Genomic DNA, 17,759 nt, shown 5'->3' with positions numbered 1-17,759 from the left:
TGCCAATAGTATTAAAATCTTCGAAAAGAGTTACTGCAATCAAGACATCTAAGCAATTCACAGTGTCACACATTTACACATGGGATAAAACAGTAACCATCTTCATCATAACTCTTCACCCTTTCCTTGACACACATCACAAACAAGATATCCTGAACCCTCACAATACGGGCATCCAGCTCCTTCTTGCACCCAATCTAAGAACTGCAGCGACACACGACATAATTGGTATATGAACATTTGATCTTCATCGATTCGCAACATTGTTGGTAACATTTAAGGAAATTCAGGCTCCCACGCATGTCAAAAGCAAAAGAACAATAAATCTTTATGAACAAAAATATTATAATACTATCTGAAGATTCCTCACCTGCTCTTCAACATTCAGGTCACCAGTGCCTTCGCATTCTGGAGAAGGAAAAACACAACAGCAAATTGTGCTAAGCCAAAGCATACATTGCCAATACATAATGGATTCAAAAAAATTCTTGAGCTATATAGTCACAAAAAAAGAATACCTGTGCACAACGTTTTGCCTTCCCCTCTACAAGTAAAACACTTTGAAACCTTTGTACCACGTCGCTTATCTACAAGTCTTTGAGGTTCTTCCCACCGGTTTTCACCAAGAAGGTATACTCATCTTTCAGACATTTCAACACCTTCTGGGTCACTTTTTATAGTCTGTTGAATCTTGGCAACTTTTGCTACAACCGGTATATGAGCAAGGCCATTTATTACTTCCTGTCAGGTCAATGGCAGTTTTTCAAGCATAATTAACATTGAAGGGCGTGGGTAGTGAACATATTGTAATGAATTTAAGCATATACTAGAACTAAGGACATATTCATATACTGTTTAAACAATCAAGAGATTTAAATTTTAGAATGTTATAAACCCTATGTTTCCCTCTATCAGAACACAATAAGTTTCCAATATATCTTATTTTGGATTGTTGGTCTTCTTTCTTATTAAGATACCAGGAACCAATAAAAACCAGACATGTTTCCATAAAGTCGATAGAAGCAGCTAACTTCACAGGCTAGAATACCAAGGGAAAAGATCACTTTGCTGAAATCCTTATTCCTTTTTCCCCTGTATTTCAATCATTAAATTCATAAACATTCCCTTTCCGGTTTTTACCTCTCCATTCGGGTTTATTGCTAAGGGGTAGATGCCAAATAACAAACTTCCCTACGAACAAGGTCCTAGAAATTTTTGCAACCGAGAAACGGAAATTTGTAACAGAAGTAATCAACAATGGTCCTGGATAACAAAGCCTAAATGAATTTGAACCTCCAGGTGTTGAACTGCCACACGTTTGACATGATTATTCTGAAACAATCTATGCTCATTCCCAAACTTAAATGTCATATATAACTGGCCATATAGGTTTGATTCTACAATCTACTCAAACTATAATCATAAACAGAACTCACCCGAGGCAAATATGTATAGTAATCAGTATTAACATGGAGAACACAGATCACATGACTATGACTTGAACATAACAAAAACAGTACACTGATAATACATGAGAGAACATGGTTCTTTTACCTTCTCTGATGATGGAACAGAAGAATTATTTGTCAATCCCTTGCCTATGCTAGTGCTTGGCATTTCCTCACCCAGCAATTTTGCCAAGAGTTCTTCAGTCATCATCCCATCCTCTAAAGCGCCTATAGTTGCCTGTTGAAACATAGAACATCGACGTGAAAGGAAGTTTCTGAAACTTGTAGTCTACAAACTTCATAAGAAAGACACAGTTTCTCTTTCTTGAAGACATGCTGCTTTTATCTATTTAAGAAGGCTACATTTGAGGTATCCTGCTGTACCAGAGTCAAACAAATGCAGCACCCAGACTTGCCATTCCTTAGATATTACAGCCTTCACCATCAACCTAGTGCACTAATGATAGATCAAATGAAGACCTTATAAACGGCTTTTGCTCACTTTAAAAGCACTGGTGTGTAATAAAAATCCAGATCAGCCCACTGGGCAACAACGGAAATAAACCTATGAGTTCCATAACAGACATTTATTTTAAAGGGAACAAAAAGGTTAAACCTTTTTTGTTGCTAATGCAAGAACATAACCAGAAGAGCCCTACTTACCCAAGGCAATGCTTTATAAGCAAAGTTGCTCCCTCGCTGGGATGTCCAGGAGGATAAAAAACATGAAAAAAAACAACCCTAATAGAAAAAAATACTATGCCAATAACTGATGCTGGGTTTGTACAGACTTAGTTACAGGAAAAGTAGGTATTGGACTTGTTGTCATTCCAGTTGGAAGTGATAATGGTATGTGCACAGTGCAAAACTGATCAACTCAAAACAATACAATTGACACAATTTACGTTGGAGCTATAAGGAGTGACACTGCAATTGTTACAATTTGAATTGAGGACTATACAGTGTGCAGATGAGATTATAGATGTCAATTATTCTACTGCAGGCTGGGGTTTATATGGTGATTGAATCTGATTAGTCCAGCAAATCAAACCTATGAAATCTGATTGGCAGACATAATTTGCAAACCTAATTACTCATAACAAGTACTGAATTCACTTAAGCCAACAACAGTGGTATCTTCCCTTAGGAATCATCTGAATCCTTATACCTGGTATGGAAACTACTTACTTGCCATGACTTAACCGCACTTACAGTATCTCCTGCGTACATGGAATATTCCATATCCTCCTCACCTGAATAGAAACCCAGCCTCTCTAAAGCTCTCTGAAGTTGAACAAAACCATTGCCAGAGAAATTTAGAAAAATGCAGAGCAAATCGTAACTAACGATAAAATGAAAAGGGGCAAAAGACCCAGAATTCTAAATCACACCTAATTGATTTTCAGCTGATTTTACACAACTATTTTCCTATTTCTTCTTAGGTTCAATATCTATGAATTGAAGACTCGCCTTCATTTTCTATGAAGAAATGCAACAAATGAAAACCTGCATCTCTTTCACGTCCTCTCCTTCTGACCCCTTTTTAAGGGTTCTTCTCTTCTTCTGTTTCTTCTCCTTTGGATCTGATGTCAAAATATCTTTCACAACCTGCTTGCCACTACTTGCTTGCTTCTTCGAGTCTTCTAAATCCACACTGAGTTCAGGCTTCTGAGCACTTTTTCCCTCAAATATGGAGCTTTCCAGAGAATTGGTTGGTCTGACAGTAGTATGAAAATCTCTTGAAGAGTGAATGGAAATTTGGGCCGGTGGGGATGATGATGATTCATCCAATTCTACACCTTTCCTGGACTGCAAGAGGAGTTGGCTCATCAGAGATGAAAGCTTGGTTAGAGGTGCAGATGAAGCTTCTTTAAGGACAGTGATTTCTTGCTGTTGGCCTTGAAGATCTCTTATCTCTTCTCTGAGAGACGAAATTTGTTCTTGGAGAGCTTCACGTTCGGCGTTCCAACGAGCTTCTTCTTTCAACCACCTTGCTTCTTCTCTGAGCCATCGTTTTTCCTCCCGCAGCCAGCGCGCCTCCTCTCTTTCCCATGACGAATCCGAAGATAGTGCATACGCAATGAATGGATTTGATGAACATTTTCGACTCAATAATTTTGGAGGAGCTGGAAAAATCATGAACTTGTGATGATGAATGTGCTGGGTAGTCAACTGAGATTGATGTTGCAATCCAAAGGGGAAAACTACTAAGGATGATGCTGAAATCGCTGCCATTGGTATTGGCAATGGCAGCCTCTATTATTCTACTGATTGATTGCTCACTAAATACTGCTGTGGAATCAGTGGGCAGAAATATATGGTATCTCATATTTTATCCACATGGGTTTTCTGGTTTATTTTATCCCATTGATAAGGATTTGTTAAAATCATGAGTTGGGCCGTCTATATAATTTTCGGGTTGAATACATTTTAAATAATTAAAAATCACAAATTCATTTAAAATTGTATCCTAAGAACCTAAAAATGAGAAACCAAAAGATAAAAAACTAATACAATACTTTTTAAACTATCCCAACAAACAAAACCAAAATATAACCCCTTTTAACTATTCATATCATAGTAAATTGAAAATTTGAAAATGGAAGGACATGCTACTTAACAGTGCCATCTCTTTCAAAAATAGCCATAAGCAACATCCACATCAAACCAACTTCCTCTGTCAAAAAGTAAAATTGATTTCATCCGGCAGTTAATACAGTGTATTTTTCACATCACTGTAGAGAGCATATGTCACTCTAAACAACAATATAAGACAAAAATCATATACAATCTTCTTGTTATTTGGATCTCTGTTATAATTGTAGAAAATAACAGTAGGTATTGCAGAACTGGGGAGACACATCAAATTTTCGCTTGTCAAAAATGCCAATAAACATTTTATGGATTTAAGTTTGTTATGTTTAAAGGAAATCTTAATTTTATTTATGTAATATGCATTAAAAAATGATTAAACATTAGGGGAGTTTTGAGGTATAAAATGAGTTTCCTAAGAAAATTATAAAATAATAGTGGAAATAATAAAATAAGATTTGATTATATCATCAAATTTAAGAGGGGAAAAAGAAAAAACTAATTTTTCAACTCGTATTTTAAACTTATCACCCAATGAGTTTACTCAAATTTCGAGTGGAAACAATTGTTGGATGCATAATTTGATTCTTCACCCAAGGAGTATCCATGTTGCATGCTTTCAATGGACTCTGCTACAAGAAAAATGAGAAATACATGAAAAAACGTGATTGATTCCTCATCTAAGGAGCACCCATGTCGCATAGTTTCAATGGACCCCGCTACATGAAAAATGAGAAATACATGAAAAACGTGATTGCAATCACGTTTTTCATGTATTTCTCATTTTTCGTGGAGCAGGGTCCATTGAAAGTATGCAACATGGGTACTCGGATAAGGAATTAAATTTTGCATCCAACGAGTACTCCCCCTCGAAATTTGAGTAAAACCTTAGGGAGATAAGTTTAAAATACGAGTTGAAAAAATAGTTTTATTATTTTTTAATTTTTTACTCTAAAAATTGTGAATCATTCCACATGGTTGACATCATCATCTTGAATCCTATTGGTTTTTATAAAGTTTATTTGGTTGTACATTTTTCTTAGGAGGCCCATTTTAGAACTCAAAATTCCCTTAATGATTACCTTGTACATTGACAAGATGATGCCAAGAAAACTGGGCCGAGATGTTGGTATACCTCCCATTCTTTCCATTCTCTCTCCTCATTCATTTTACTCTTTTGTTGTGCCTTGGGAGTTTTCTGTCGAAGAATGTGGAAATCTACTTTCTGATGCAGGATGTGTATTGGATGTTGTTGTTGCTGTTGCTGTGCACTCTCTGGCCAATGCTATTCCGAGTTGGGCGGAGGAAAGATAAGCATAACATGAAGGGTTTCTGTAAGGTGATGCACAAAGGAAGAATTATGTCTGGATGATATTGGCGGAGTACGCAGCGTGTCTGGTACCTCGATTGTCTATGTGACCAGTTTTGCCCTAGGGTGTGGGCATTGTAGTCATGTTTTTTCATAGTCTTCTTTTTTCATCCACCTTTGGCGGCCTTACCATTGTGACATACTGAATGAAAGTTTTACATTTTTCTCTTTATTTGTAATACATGGTTTGAGGCATCTGTGCAAGCTCTTTGACCCTATGCCGACTTGGTGCTATTTAGGCATATTTCGGATCGAGGCTAGGTGGTCTTTGCCCCTACTGCATGGGGAAATGCTTTACATTCTTCAGTCTGAGCTCCTTCATATTATTATCATATTCTTGATTTCAATTTACCTATTATATTGCATTATTTGTGATTAACTGAGGGACCTACGTCGAAGGCCACATGCAGCTTTGGGTTAACATTCTCAGGGTTGCTTGTCCCACTCTGTATCGCAACTAGGGATCTTGCTTCACCATCACTAACTATTATTCCCTTTGGCGGAAGTGGGTCGACTATTTCATCATCACCCGACCATGCAAGAATATTGGATTTTGTTGTTGTAGTCGGTGGTGGATGTGTATTGGATGTTGATGTTGTTGATGTTGTGCAAATTAACTTCTTCTATTACAAGGGTGATTACCTCTCCCATTTCCTCTGCTATAGATTCTCGGCTGTCTGTGGTGGCAATTGTTTTTCGGTGGGAGTTCATCAGATGCTTCTGGGCAGTCAAATTTTCTTGCACTTTCAAAATTTTCTCCGGCCTGACGACCCGAGGTGACGTGGGTGATTGTCTCAAGGCATACTTTTATTACCCACCATTACATCACTTATCAATTCCGAGGAGATCATTTTTCTTTACTCTTTTATCCAAACACTCCTAATACGGGGTTGGTATATCAAGATCTTGCATATTGCAGTTACATTAATTTACCAATTAGGAAAGTTTATTTCATCGACGGGGGGTAGGCATATTCTGTGCCGTGGGCATTGCATGTTTCACCCATATTAAGGTCGCGGGTTCTATATGATCATTCCTTTTTCGACTTGACTTGAAAACCTGCATTATTTACATTGTCCTAGGTAGCCCATCATTAACTTTGTTTTCCATCCGCTCCACCTGGCCGGACCATGAGATGCCTACCTATGCTCCACCTACCCTGCTGCATGCTACCTCTCACCTACCCACGTCATTCCTTACTGGCTTTGATATCTGACTACCCTTTGTTGACGTATTATGGAACTATCAAACCTTTTTAGATCTGACACGTCCGAGCATGAAGCTTACATTTGCGCCACAATGGTAGTTGAGCCGATGCATCCTCGTGGACTTTCCCTAGGCCTTCGTCACTTACTAGATCCTCTAGTGGGGCCTCCACAACATGGGGTGTTGGATAATCCTGCAACCACGTCTCATCTACATGCGTAAGACCACACAAGTGTCCAACATGTAGACCTTTCCACCCGAACTGGTCACCACACCCATGCACGGGGCCCAAAGCCTCGGAACCGACGTAAAGCACTCACACCTGATCCTCAAACAAAACTTCTGAGTTTTGGCTATGACGTTCTCTTGGATCGCGTAATCAGCTTGCAGAAAAGGGCATTGGTTGGGCGTTGGTATTTTTTAGACATGCAGGAAACTGAAATGAGATTATGGGTGGAGGCGCGATGGAAATCCATGCTTGGATACTCTCCCACGAAGAGTCGACTGATGAACCAATGGTACAATTTTCATTTTTACATGTGGAAGACTTGGAAAAAATTCTTAAGTTGCCCTGGGTTCACAAGAGGGCATTCCTGGCTTTGCACTAGTGGTATGTTGGGTTCAATCCTCTCCATGACACTCCCCGCAACATATTAATCTGACTCAAGTTTCCTTGTCTTCCTATCGAGTTATGGACCAGGAGGGTATTCATGGAGATTGGGAACTCCATTGGCAAATTTGTTTACGCAGACCCTAAGTGCCTGGGGGCTCAGGACAAGCGGGTGACCTGGATTCTGATCAAACATAGCTTCGCTAGAGGATTGTTGGGGAAAATCGACTTGGCATGGGACAACGTTCTTATACATCAGAGACTGGATTACTGGGGCGTTCCTTTTTGGTGTCTTTTCTGTCATCGAATGGGACACCTCTTGGTGCAATGCCTGCAAAGATCTCGAGGGTTGGGGAACCAGGAACCTCAATCTAATGCTGGGGTTGGCGTTGGCCGGATGAACGAGCAACAATCTAAGGGAAGGATGAAGATCTTTGACCGGGCCTACCAACTCCCACAATCTGGTCATTTAGGTACCTCGTCGCAATCTTTGCCTTTGAATATGATTATAAGTACAAGGATCCTCTGGACTCTTTGCCTACTATGCCTGTGCCAACCCCTTAATGCACCCTCTTGCTAATCTACCCTTGATCGCGCATGTATATGATACCTCTACTAATCTTCTCCCCGATGCATGGATTCACTCATATCCCTCACCTAATGCTCTTATGTGGCACATCGAGGCCTTGGAGCCAAACCCTGCACTTTCTCTCCTGAAAACTCTGGATAAGCAGTCCTCACATGTCCACCTGGACTTGATTGCCTCCCCCTTCTCTCCACATTCACCTATATCTTCCCCCAGGAACTCAATTGACAGTGACATCGAGCTCCTACCCAATAACCCGACTCTCGACCTTCAGACCCTTACCATCCAGAGGGAATTTTGTTGGACATCGCCGCACATTAACCCTGAATTGGTCCTTAATATCACGGTGAGACAAAAGGACAAAAGGGGAAGCCGACATTTCCGAGGACGACCCAAGGTCACCTCCTTTTCCTTCTTTAAGTACGCCTCCCTTGTGGACATCCCCACTGGCGCTTCTTACAATCCTCAGGCCCTTAGAGTTATGTCGCCCACCAACTTGGCCCCATGACCCTCTTCCTTTCTCTAAACATGTGGGGTTTGGAGGACCCTATGAAATTCCTATCCCTCATAGATATCTTTACCTCTGTAAACCCTATTATCATTATGTTGCAAGAATCCATGACCAATGCTCATAAAGTCCTTATTTATTTTCGTAAGATGGTGCCTGCATGGGATATGGTGGCCATGGACTCAAATGGCCTCTCGGGTGGCTTGGTGGCCCTATGGAACCCCTATTGTGCACATTTTCGACCATAACACTGTTTTGCTAGCATACTCCTATCTGGCATAATTAGGGGTGTTCCTGGTAGAGTCTGCATTCTTAATATTTATGCTCTCCATACTGAGATAGAAATAGTTTCTGGAACAAGATGGAAACCACTGGTCTCCTAAATATTGAATCCCTCATTGTGGCAGGAGATCTAAATTCCACAATTTCGTTGGATGAATGCTGGGGCACTATTCATAGGAGAGATCCACTGGTGGATAGGCTTGAGTCCATTTTTAGTGATTGTAATCTGCTAGACATCAGACCACAGATTTTGGTTCCCACCTGGCACAATGGCAAGGACGACCAACATCACATTAGAAAACACTTGGAAAAGTTTATGGTAATTAAGGACATTATTAAGAAGATGGGATACTTACAATCATAAGTACTTAAAAATTCAATCTCTAACCATTTTCCAATCACACTTTGATGGAGGAGGAATGAGGTCCGACTAGGGATGCCATATAAATTTAATCGTGTCTGGCTCGAGGATGAGGAATTTAATAGAATGATATGGGATTTTTGGAGGGGTCACAGGTCCGATGTATGCTCCCCAATGCTGTCCATTCATAATAAACTACTTTCCCTTAAAGGGGAGGTCAAGAAATGGGAGAGAAGGAAAAAAATAATATGCTTAGGGAAATGGAAAATATTAAATTACAATTGGAAAATTTGGGAAAGGAAATGGATGAGGGGAACCCAACCCAGGAACTATTAAGGAACATTAAGAGCTTAGAGGAAAAAAAACAAAAGATCCTTCATATTAAGGAGGTCACATGGAGACTGAAAAGGAGGGCACTATGGATTAAAGAAAGAGATAGAAATACCAATTTTTTTCATAGATATGCCAACTATAAAAGACACACAAACTCAATTTGGAATATCAGGGACACAAATGGGAATGTTGTACACTCCCTATCAGACATCCAGAGTGAGGCTGTAAATTTTTTTGAGGATGCCTATATGAATAGAGGGCTAAGTGGGGCAAAGGACCAAATATGGGGGGCATAATAATATCATACTATGTTTAATGTAGAGACCAATGAAAAATTGTATAGGCTAGTCAATCTTGAGGAGGTACTTTCTGTACTTAAGTCCTTCATGAAAGATAAATACCTAGGACCTGATGGTTGACCGATTGAGTTTTTCATACATTTCTTTGATATGATTGGGCTGGATTTGGTTAGCATGGTTGAAGAATCTAGAAGGTAGGGGCACATCTTGGGGGCTATCAACTCTACTTTTATTGCCCTTATTCCAAAAAAGAATGAACTGAATTCTTTTGTTGATTATAGGCCCATCTCCCTCTGAAATTTGATATACAAGATTATATCAAAGATAATCGTAGATAGGATCAAAACACCCTGTCCACACCTATCTCTCCGTAAAAATTTGGTTTCTTGCAGGACATATTAATTCATGATGCGGTGGCCACGGCATAGGAATGCATGCACTCAATCCAAACTGTTATGAAACCAGCTCACAAAAAGATAGAAAAGAGAGATCCACGCCTTAGAATTCAGCCTCTTCGAGCAACCTCCTTTACATTACATAAATGAACAATTCTTGGATGATACAAATGAACATATTCTATATATAGGAGTCTAAGTGGTCCCAATACAATCAAAGCCTACATAACAATAATATTGTAGGGCACAACATGGTGGGCTTCTATGTGGCATAATAGTAACAATATGGGCACTACATGGGTACATCAATATAATAAGTGGGTTATACTAATAACAATAAGGGGTTACACTAGTAGTATAGGGCCTAACACAAACAAGGAAAATGGAAGCAATAGTCATGAAGATTGACTTACAAAAATCATATGACAATGTAGATTGGGCATTCCTGCGCATTATACTTCATAAGATTGGATTGGAGAATAGGAATATTGAGTGGATTATGGCGTGCATCACCTCTGTCAACTATGCTGTAATCATCAACAAATACCCCACCAATTTTTTTGGAGTAGGAAGGAGTCTCCGACAGGGATGTTCAATGTATCCCTTACTTTTCATTCTTATTATGGACGGACTCAGCCACAAAATCAGATTTGCGTGCTTGGAGGATGGTTTCCGTGGCTTGGCAATTGGCCGAGATATCAAAGTCACTCATAGTTTCTTTGTGGATGAAATTTTGGTATTAGACATGATATTGAGAAGATAATGGGACACCTTATACACCATTTTCTGCAAATTCGACAACACCTCTGGACTGGTGATGAACAAAGGGAAATCCATTCTATTATTCGAGGCAGGAAAGATGGAGGATATTGAATACATTAAAAACTTGTTTGGTGTTGAGGCAGTGCACATTAGTAATGGTATAAAATACCTGGGATACAACATCAAGCCTAATAATTATAAGGTAAATGACTGGTGGTGGGTTGTTGACAAGTTCCAGAAGAAAATCTCGGGATGGGAACACCGATTATTAACACTAGGTGGTAGAGTCACTCTCACATAATTGGTTCTACAATAGCTGGTGGTACATTGGGCACATTTATATTACCTCCTTGCAAATATTATCCAGAAGATACATGCCATTATGGACCAATTTATATGGGCTGGCTCAGGGAAAACTTTTAAATATCTTCTTACCAAATTGGATAATTTCACTATTCCTAAGAAGCTGGGTGGATGGGGATTACTAAACATTAAATTTTTTGGTTGGGCTTTGCTGGTCAAATCCCTTTGGCGCACAATATTTGGGAATTGTTTATGGGATGACATCATTAGATCAAAATATCTAAGGGGGATTCATGCTGGACAATGGATGCGAGATGGGCTCATTGGGAGTAAAAAAGGATCTACCATATGGATTAGCTTCAACAAAGTAAAGTGTTGGATTATAAGAAGCCATTGTTGGACTTTTGGGTGAGGGGAAGAAATCATTTTGGGTAGCGACTGAATCTTGGGATGTGAAATTGAAAAGCATTGTAATGCCACCCTGATCCACAGCCTCAATAGGAGGGGTATTTTCTACTTGGACCAAACCATTAAAACATGGTAGGGTATCACTCCAATATGGATGCAGGTGAAGGAGATAGGGATAATAGGCACAAATGCGGAAAGCTGGGAGGGCATAACCAATGAGCTACGCAGTGCTTGTGTATGCAGGAATGGAGAGGGGGACCAAGTTGGGTGGGATGGGAAGATACATAAATGTGTTATTTTTGTTGTTGATACATATTGTTACATTTGTTGCACCACACACAATATATATAACACATCATGGTTTGCTACATTTTGGAGAGCACATGTACCATATAAAATGATCCTATTCACCTAGTTGACTTGGAGGAACAAAAATCTAACTTGGGAAAATTTGAAAAAGAGAGGCATCCATGGATCGGGCATATGTGTTTTTTGCAATATACAAGAGGAGGATAATGCACACATGTTTCTACATTTCCCTTAGGCAATTTAGGTATGGAATAGGATCCTGGATATCTTTTCTTTCAAATATGATGTACATGCCATGATAGAAGCTTGTTTAATATGGTGGAGCGGGAGATCACAAGTTTTAAGGGTTGTTCCAATTGTTATATTTTGGGAATTATGGAGAGCCAAGAATTCCATCATTTTTGAAGGTCGTGATTTAAATGTGAGAAAGATTATCAACAACATCATTTCTTGGTTGGGACCGCTATTGACTACTGCTTTTGCTCATGGGACTACTTTACAACATAAAGTTGCACCAAATATATCTTTCCCTACAAGTTTCTTTGATGGTGTAGCACAGGACGGGAGATGTGGGTGTGGAGTTTGGATTCACATGGACTACAACCAAATCTACAACCTCCACTGGGCAGGAGGACTTGGCTCAAATTCAAAAGTAGAAGTCATATCTTTATGGGGTTTAATGTGGTTTGTTGTTTTCCTTAACATCCCCAATTTGAAAATATACGGAGACTCACAGATCATCAACAAACATGTACAGGGCCTGGCATCCATAAAACATCCACACCTATAGAGTTGGCTATGAAATATTAACTTTCTCAAAGGTTCTTTTTAATAGGTCCAGATCCAGCACATTCATCGGGAGTACAATACCATTGCAGATAAGATGTCCAAGTTGGGCATCCTGGATGCTCCTGGCAGAACGTTCATCACCCTCCGGATGGGCCGATTGCACATGGATGTTGGATCCATGACAACACCTATTTAAACTTTATCGTTTTCTTTTCTAGTTTTCTTAGACACAAGGAGTTTATTTTTTGGTTGCTACTACTATTTTGACTGTTTAATGTTTTACTTCATATTAGATTCAAAATATGTACAAGTCTTATTGATTGACACCTTTTTGCTATTTTTTGGAAGTGCCCATAGGGGCCCTCACTGTTTGCACTTATTATGACTAGGCCAAATGACCACATCTGGTTGTTTTTCTGCTCACTATCTCTCTTATATGCAAGTTGCAATGATAGACACACATATAATATGCATTCGTTTTTTTTTTTTTTTCGCTATCTAATAGAAACCAACGTTTTTTTCTTACTGAAAAAAAAATCTACTTTCTGATGCAGTGTTTCTCTCAAACTTGTTACTTGGTGTTTGAATAATCCTTTTGTTTTAGTCTTAGAAAAGCAACAACTTGGCCTGGAATTAGTGACCTGCTCCAGTACTGGAAACTTGGCTTCCCAAGTCTGAATTTGACCTATTTCTAACACCAGAAAGGCAACGACTTCTCTTGTAGTGGCAAGAATAAGATGAAATAGAACTATGCGTTGGAGGTAGAACTTTGGCTCAAATTCACCTCTCTTCTAGAGGTAACTTGATTGGGTAGAGGCTCTCTAGAGCAATATGGAAGAGATGTTGTAAAAATAAAAATAAAATAAAATAAAACAAATAAAACAAAATTTAAAAATAATGATTTTTGGTGGGGTCCAAGTTTTGGAAACCCATGGTTTTGCCAATGATATATATATATATATATATATATATATATATATATATATATATATATATATATATATGCTACCAACCTATATCCGTCTTAAGTCTGGATCTATCAAGCACTAAGAGGGATCAAATCTCTTGAGATGACACCTCCTTTTAGAGTGAAAAGAGATTTGATCCCTCTCGACGCTTGGTAGATTCAGAGTTAAGATGGATCTAGGCTGCTTATAAAAGGTAGCGACCTATACTAGGTCAACATTTTGGGCATTTTAATTTGGAGATATTTTTAACGTATTTAACCATATATATGTGCATTTGGTAATGCATGTATGAACTAAAACTAATATGGACATGATCTCTTAAGAATTTGAACCAACACTAATATGGGCATGATTTCTTATATATTTGAGTGTTGGAATGTGCAACCAGAATCAAAGATAAACATGTATTGCTTTATTATTCACAAGATTGATCATATAAATACATTTTCCAGACCTTTGGTTTCGTATTTTAAGAGCTCTCTTGGACTTCTATGACTGTTGGATTTCCTACACGCCAACTCTTATGGATTAGGTGTCCAATATTCGACCCCTTAATCTGAACAAGTGTATATGAGTCCAAGAAGAGAGATGAAATATAAAAATGCAAAGATGCATCACAGTTAATGGTTGAATGTGCTCAATGAAATTTTGGTATAAGGTGGAAGAACTTGAGGTCTCAACTGGTGGTGGTTAATGCTGAACACCAACTCTGGAGCACTTGATGTAGTTCCTGGAACATTGTCGAATTTGGCCAAAAGATGAAGACTTCTGCTAGTGGAAGTGCTCCTTAATATTCTAAAAATGTGTTTTTTAAGGAATAACACAAACCAAACGATAACCTTTGTTCTAAAAAGTATTTAAGGCTATCATGATCCATTTTTACCTTGAAGTGTCTTCCCATTAGGTAGGGTCACCATTTCTTAAGTGCATGTAGTATTGCCAACATTTCCTTCTCATAAATAGTTTTGTGTAAATACTTTCCCTTGATTGGGCAACTTTCGAAAGCAATGGGTCTTTCATTTTGCATTAAAATAGCACCAATTCCATTTCCAGAAGCATCACATTCCACAATAAAGGTTTTTGTGAAGTCTGGTGTAGCTAAGACCGGTGCTTGGCACATTGCCTCTTTAAGATCTTCGAAGGCCTTTGTTGCCTCTAGAGTCCATGAAAATGCATCTTTCTTCAACAATGTTGTTAGAGGTGCTGCTATTTTCCCGCAATTCTTAACAAACTTGCGATAATACCCTGTCAACCCGAGAAATCCTCGCAAATGCTTTATGGATGTGGGGATTTCCCATTCCTTAATGGCTTTAATTTTTCTAGGGTCTACCTTAACTCCTTCATGAGATACAATATGACCCATATATTCCACCTCTTGTACTCCAAAGAAACATTTGGATCTTTTTGCATATAATTGTTTCCCCTCCAATAGTTGTAGCACCCTGTCAACGTGTTCAACATGATCCTTCCAAGACTTGCTGTCGATTAGTATATCATCAAAAAATACTAACACAAATTTTCTAAGGAAGGGTTTGAAAATGGAATTCATCAAACCGTGAAATGTAGAAGGTGCATTGGTAAGGCCAAAAGGCATGACCAAAAACTCATAGTGACCCTCATGAGTTCTAAATGTTGTTTTCGGAATGTCTTGAGTCTTCATTCTGATTTGATGATATCCTGAATGAAGATCTAACTTGGTGAAGTAAATTGATCCATGCAATTCATCCAATAATTCATCAATGACAAGAATGGTAAACTTATCTTTAATAGTGAGCTTGTTGAGCTCCCTATAACCCAGACACATGCGCCATGATCCATCCTTCTTGTGCACCAATACTACTGGAGCAGAGAAAGAACTTTGGCTAGGTTGAATTATACCAGCTTTAAGCATTTCTGCAACCATACGTTCAATTTCACTCTTTTGGGCATAGGGATATCTGTACGGCCTGATGTTTGGAGGAACACTTCCTGGAATCAAATGAATAGCATGATCATGATCACGAATAGGTGGGAGACCTTTGGGAGTCTCAAATACCTTGGAATGATTGTCCAAGACTTTTTGGAGATCTAGAGCAATAGATGAATTCGATGTGGAAATATCTAGTGAACATAATTGTGCAATTACACCTCGTTGTTCCTTTTTTAGAAGCTTTGTCATACCGTTAGAGCTTATTATCTTTCCTGGTTTCCCTGCAATACCCCTTAATTCAACTTCCTTTCCTTCCGCATAAAATTTCATGAAAATTTCTTGAAAGTTAAAAGCTATTGTACCCAAGGATTGTAGCCATTGGACTCCTAGTACAACATCAGCATCTCCCATTGGAATGGAAAACATTGGGCTTTTCAATACATATTCTCCCATGGATAGCTTGATATTATTTCACTTTCCAGAGCAATTTATCATTCCTCCATTTGCAACCATCACTTGACAGTCAGGTGCTGGATATAGGAAGCAATTCAATTCTTTTGCTATCTTACAATGAATAAAATTGTGGGTACTTCCTGAATTAATCAACACTATTACCTTTTTCTTCTTGATTTGTCCTTCTATCTTGATGGTTTTAGGAGTGGTAATTCCAGCCAATGCATTACAAGATATGGTCGGATTCATTTCTTCTTTATCTAGGCTTTTTTCCTAGAGTATATCCTCTTCTTTTGACCTTTCTTGCTCCTTTTCTTCTTCCTCTTCACAATCTATGTAGAATAATTTCTTCTCAGCACACTTATGACCTTTAGTGTATTTGCTATCACAACTGTAACAAAGCCATTTTGCTCTTTTTTCTTCCAATTGTTGTGGTGTCAACCTTATAGGTTGTGTAAGGCTATGGGCAACAACACTTCCATCTTTATAGTTGTGAGTGGTATGCTTCCTGGTTGCCATAATTATGCTTTCCATTTTCCTTGCTAACCTGAATGTCTTCTCTAATGAATCAAGTTCCCACAGGCAAACATCATGTTGGATATTATCCTTTAAAGTCCCTATGAACACATCAATCCTATGCTCCTCTCGATTTTTTTTTACCCTTATGTTCAATTTTTGGAACTCCTCAATGTGCTCCATTATTGAACCCTTTTGTTTGAGACTTATCAATTGGCTAAAAAAAGTGTTGCTTTTTGTATCCTCATAATGTGTTGTCAATTCTTCCATAAAAATTGCCCAAGTGATAATTTGTTTATGAGAGCAAAGCCATTGATACCATAAAAACTGATTTGGTTCCCAATATAAAGTTGCAATACGTACCTTTTGTGTGTTTTGCACATTATTGAGATCAAAAAATTGCTCCATCTGTAATATCCATGTTGCGGGATCCTTGCCATCAAACTTCCTTTATTCCTTTTTGGAATATGGTGGGTCTTCGATCCAACATTAGAGTCTATGGAATCATGATTAACATTTCTTTTGTTTTCATCATGAGTTTCCTTTACTACACTTTCACCATTAGTGACCATTTCTTGTAGCAACTTATTCATATTTATCTTCAATTCTTCCATCTTATCATCCATGCCATCTATTTTAGCATCCATGCCATTCATCTTAGCTTCTATGCCACCCATCTTAGCTTCTATGCCTTTCTTTAAACAATCCATCTTAGCTTCTACACCTTTCTTTAAACCATCGATCTTAGCTTCTACATCTTTCTTTAAACCATCCATCTTAGATTCTGTTACTTTTTGTGCAAGTGACACTTGTTGCACTTGGTCTCATAATTTTGATATATCATGTTGCATTTCTTCCTCTTCTTCATGAGTCATGCTAGAGATTTTAGGTTGCTTACTAGGTGTTTTCATTTTCTTGCCTCGGGGCATCAATTACCAATAATAATGCTTTACTATGCCCTTTGAATTCCTTCAAACTGATTTTTCAAACCAAGCTTATGCACAAATTTAAAAAAACTACACACCTTTTTTTTTCACTTTGTAGGAGCTTGATATTGAATCTGACGTATCTCTGTAATTTCAGATCATCCAGTTCTGAAATTGTGACCTGTAGTAGCCCTCTGCGTCCTCTTTCCAATGCCACCAGTCTGATCCAAATTGGATTCTCCAAGGAAGAGTTATGCACAATCTCCCAAGATGACCTGATTATAGACCTTTCCAAAAGAGTGAACTTGTATGAAGTGCCATGTGTCACTGTTTCGACCTTTGGCTCTAAGAAATTTATACAAGAAACTACAGTCCATCCTCTTTCTGTACCTTCTTAAAAAATTTCAATCCGATTCTTAGAGATAAA

General features: G+C 38.5%; 1 protein-coding gene across 1 annotated transcript; it reads right to left on the bottom strand.

Moving 5' to 3' along the window:
• Nucleotides 1-631: 631 nt before the first annotated feature.
• Nucleotides 632-3,810, bottom strand: PTAC5 (plastid transcriptionally active 5). Its single transcript, XM_089459535.1, has 4 exons — nt 2,955-3,810; nt 2,637-2,732; nt 1,555-1,686; nt 632-741 (listed from the first exon to the last, which is right to left on the bottom strand). Exons 1-4 carry the CDS (start codon nt 3,681-3,683, stop codon nt 637-639), a joined length of 1,062 nt encoding a protein of 353 aa, XP_089315661.1. The 5' UTR covers nt 3,684-3,810; the 3' UTR covers nt 632-636.
• Nucleotides 3,811-17,759: the final 13,949 nt, after the last annotated feature.

The sequence above is a fragment of the Pinus tabuliformis genome, chromosome 7, assembly GCF_031772625.1.
Source record: "Pinus tabuliformis cultivar Carrire ecotype Pingquan chromosome 7, CPIR1, whole genome shotgun sequence".
Classification (NCBI taxonomy): Eukaryota; Viridiplantae; Streptophyta; class Pinopsida; order Pinales; family Pinaceae; genus Pinus; species Pinus tabuliformis.
The sequence above is the reverse complement of the archived record's forward strand: the minus strand, read 5'-3'. Positions and strand labels throughout refer to the sequence as shown.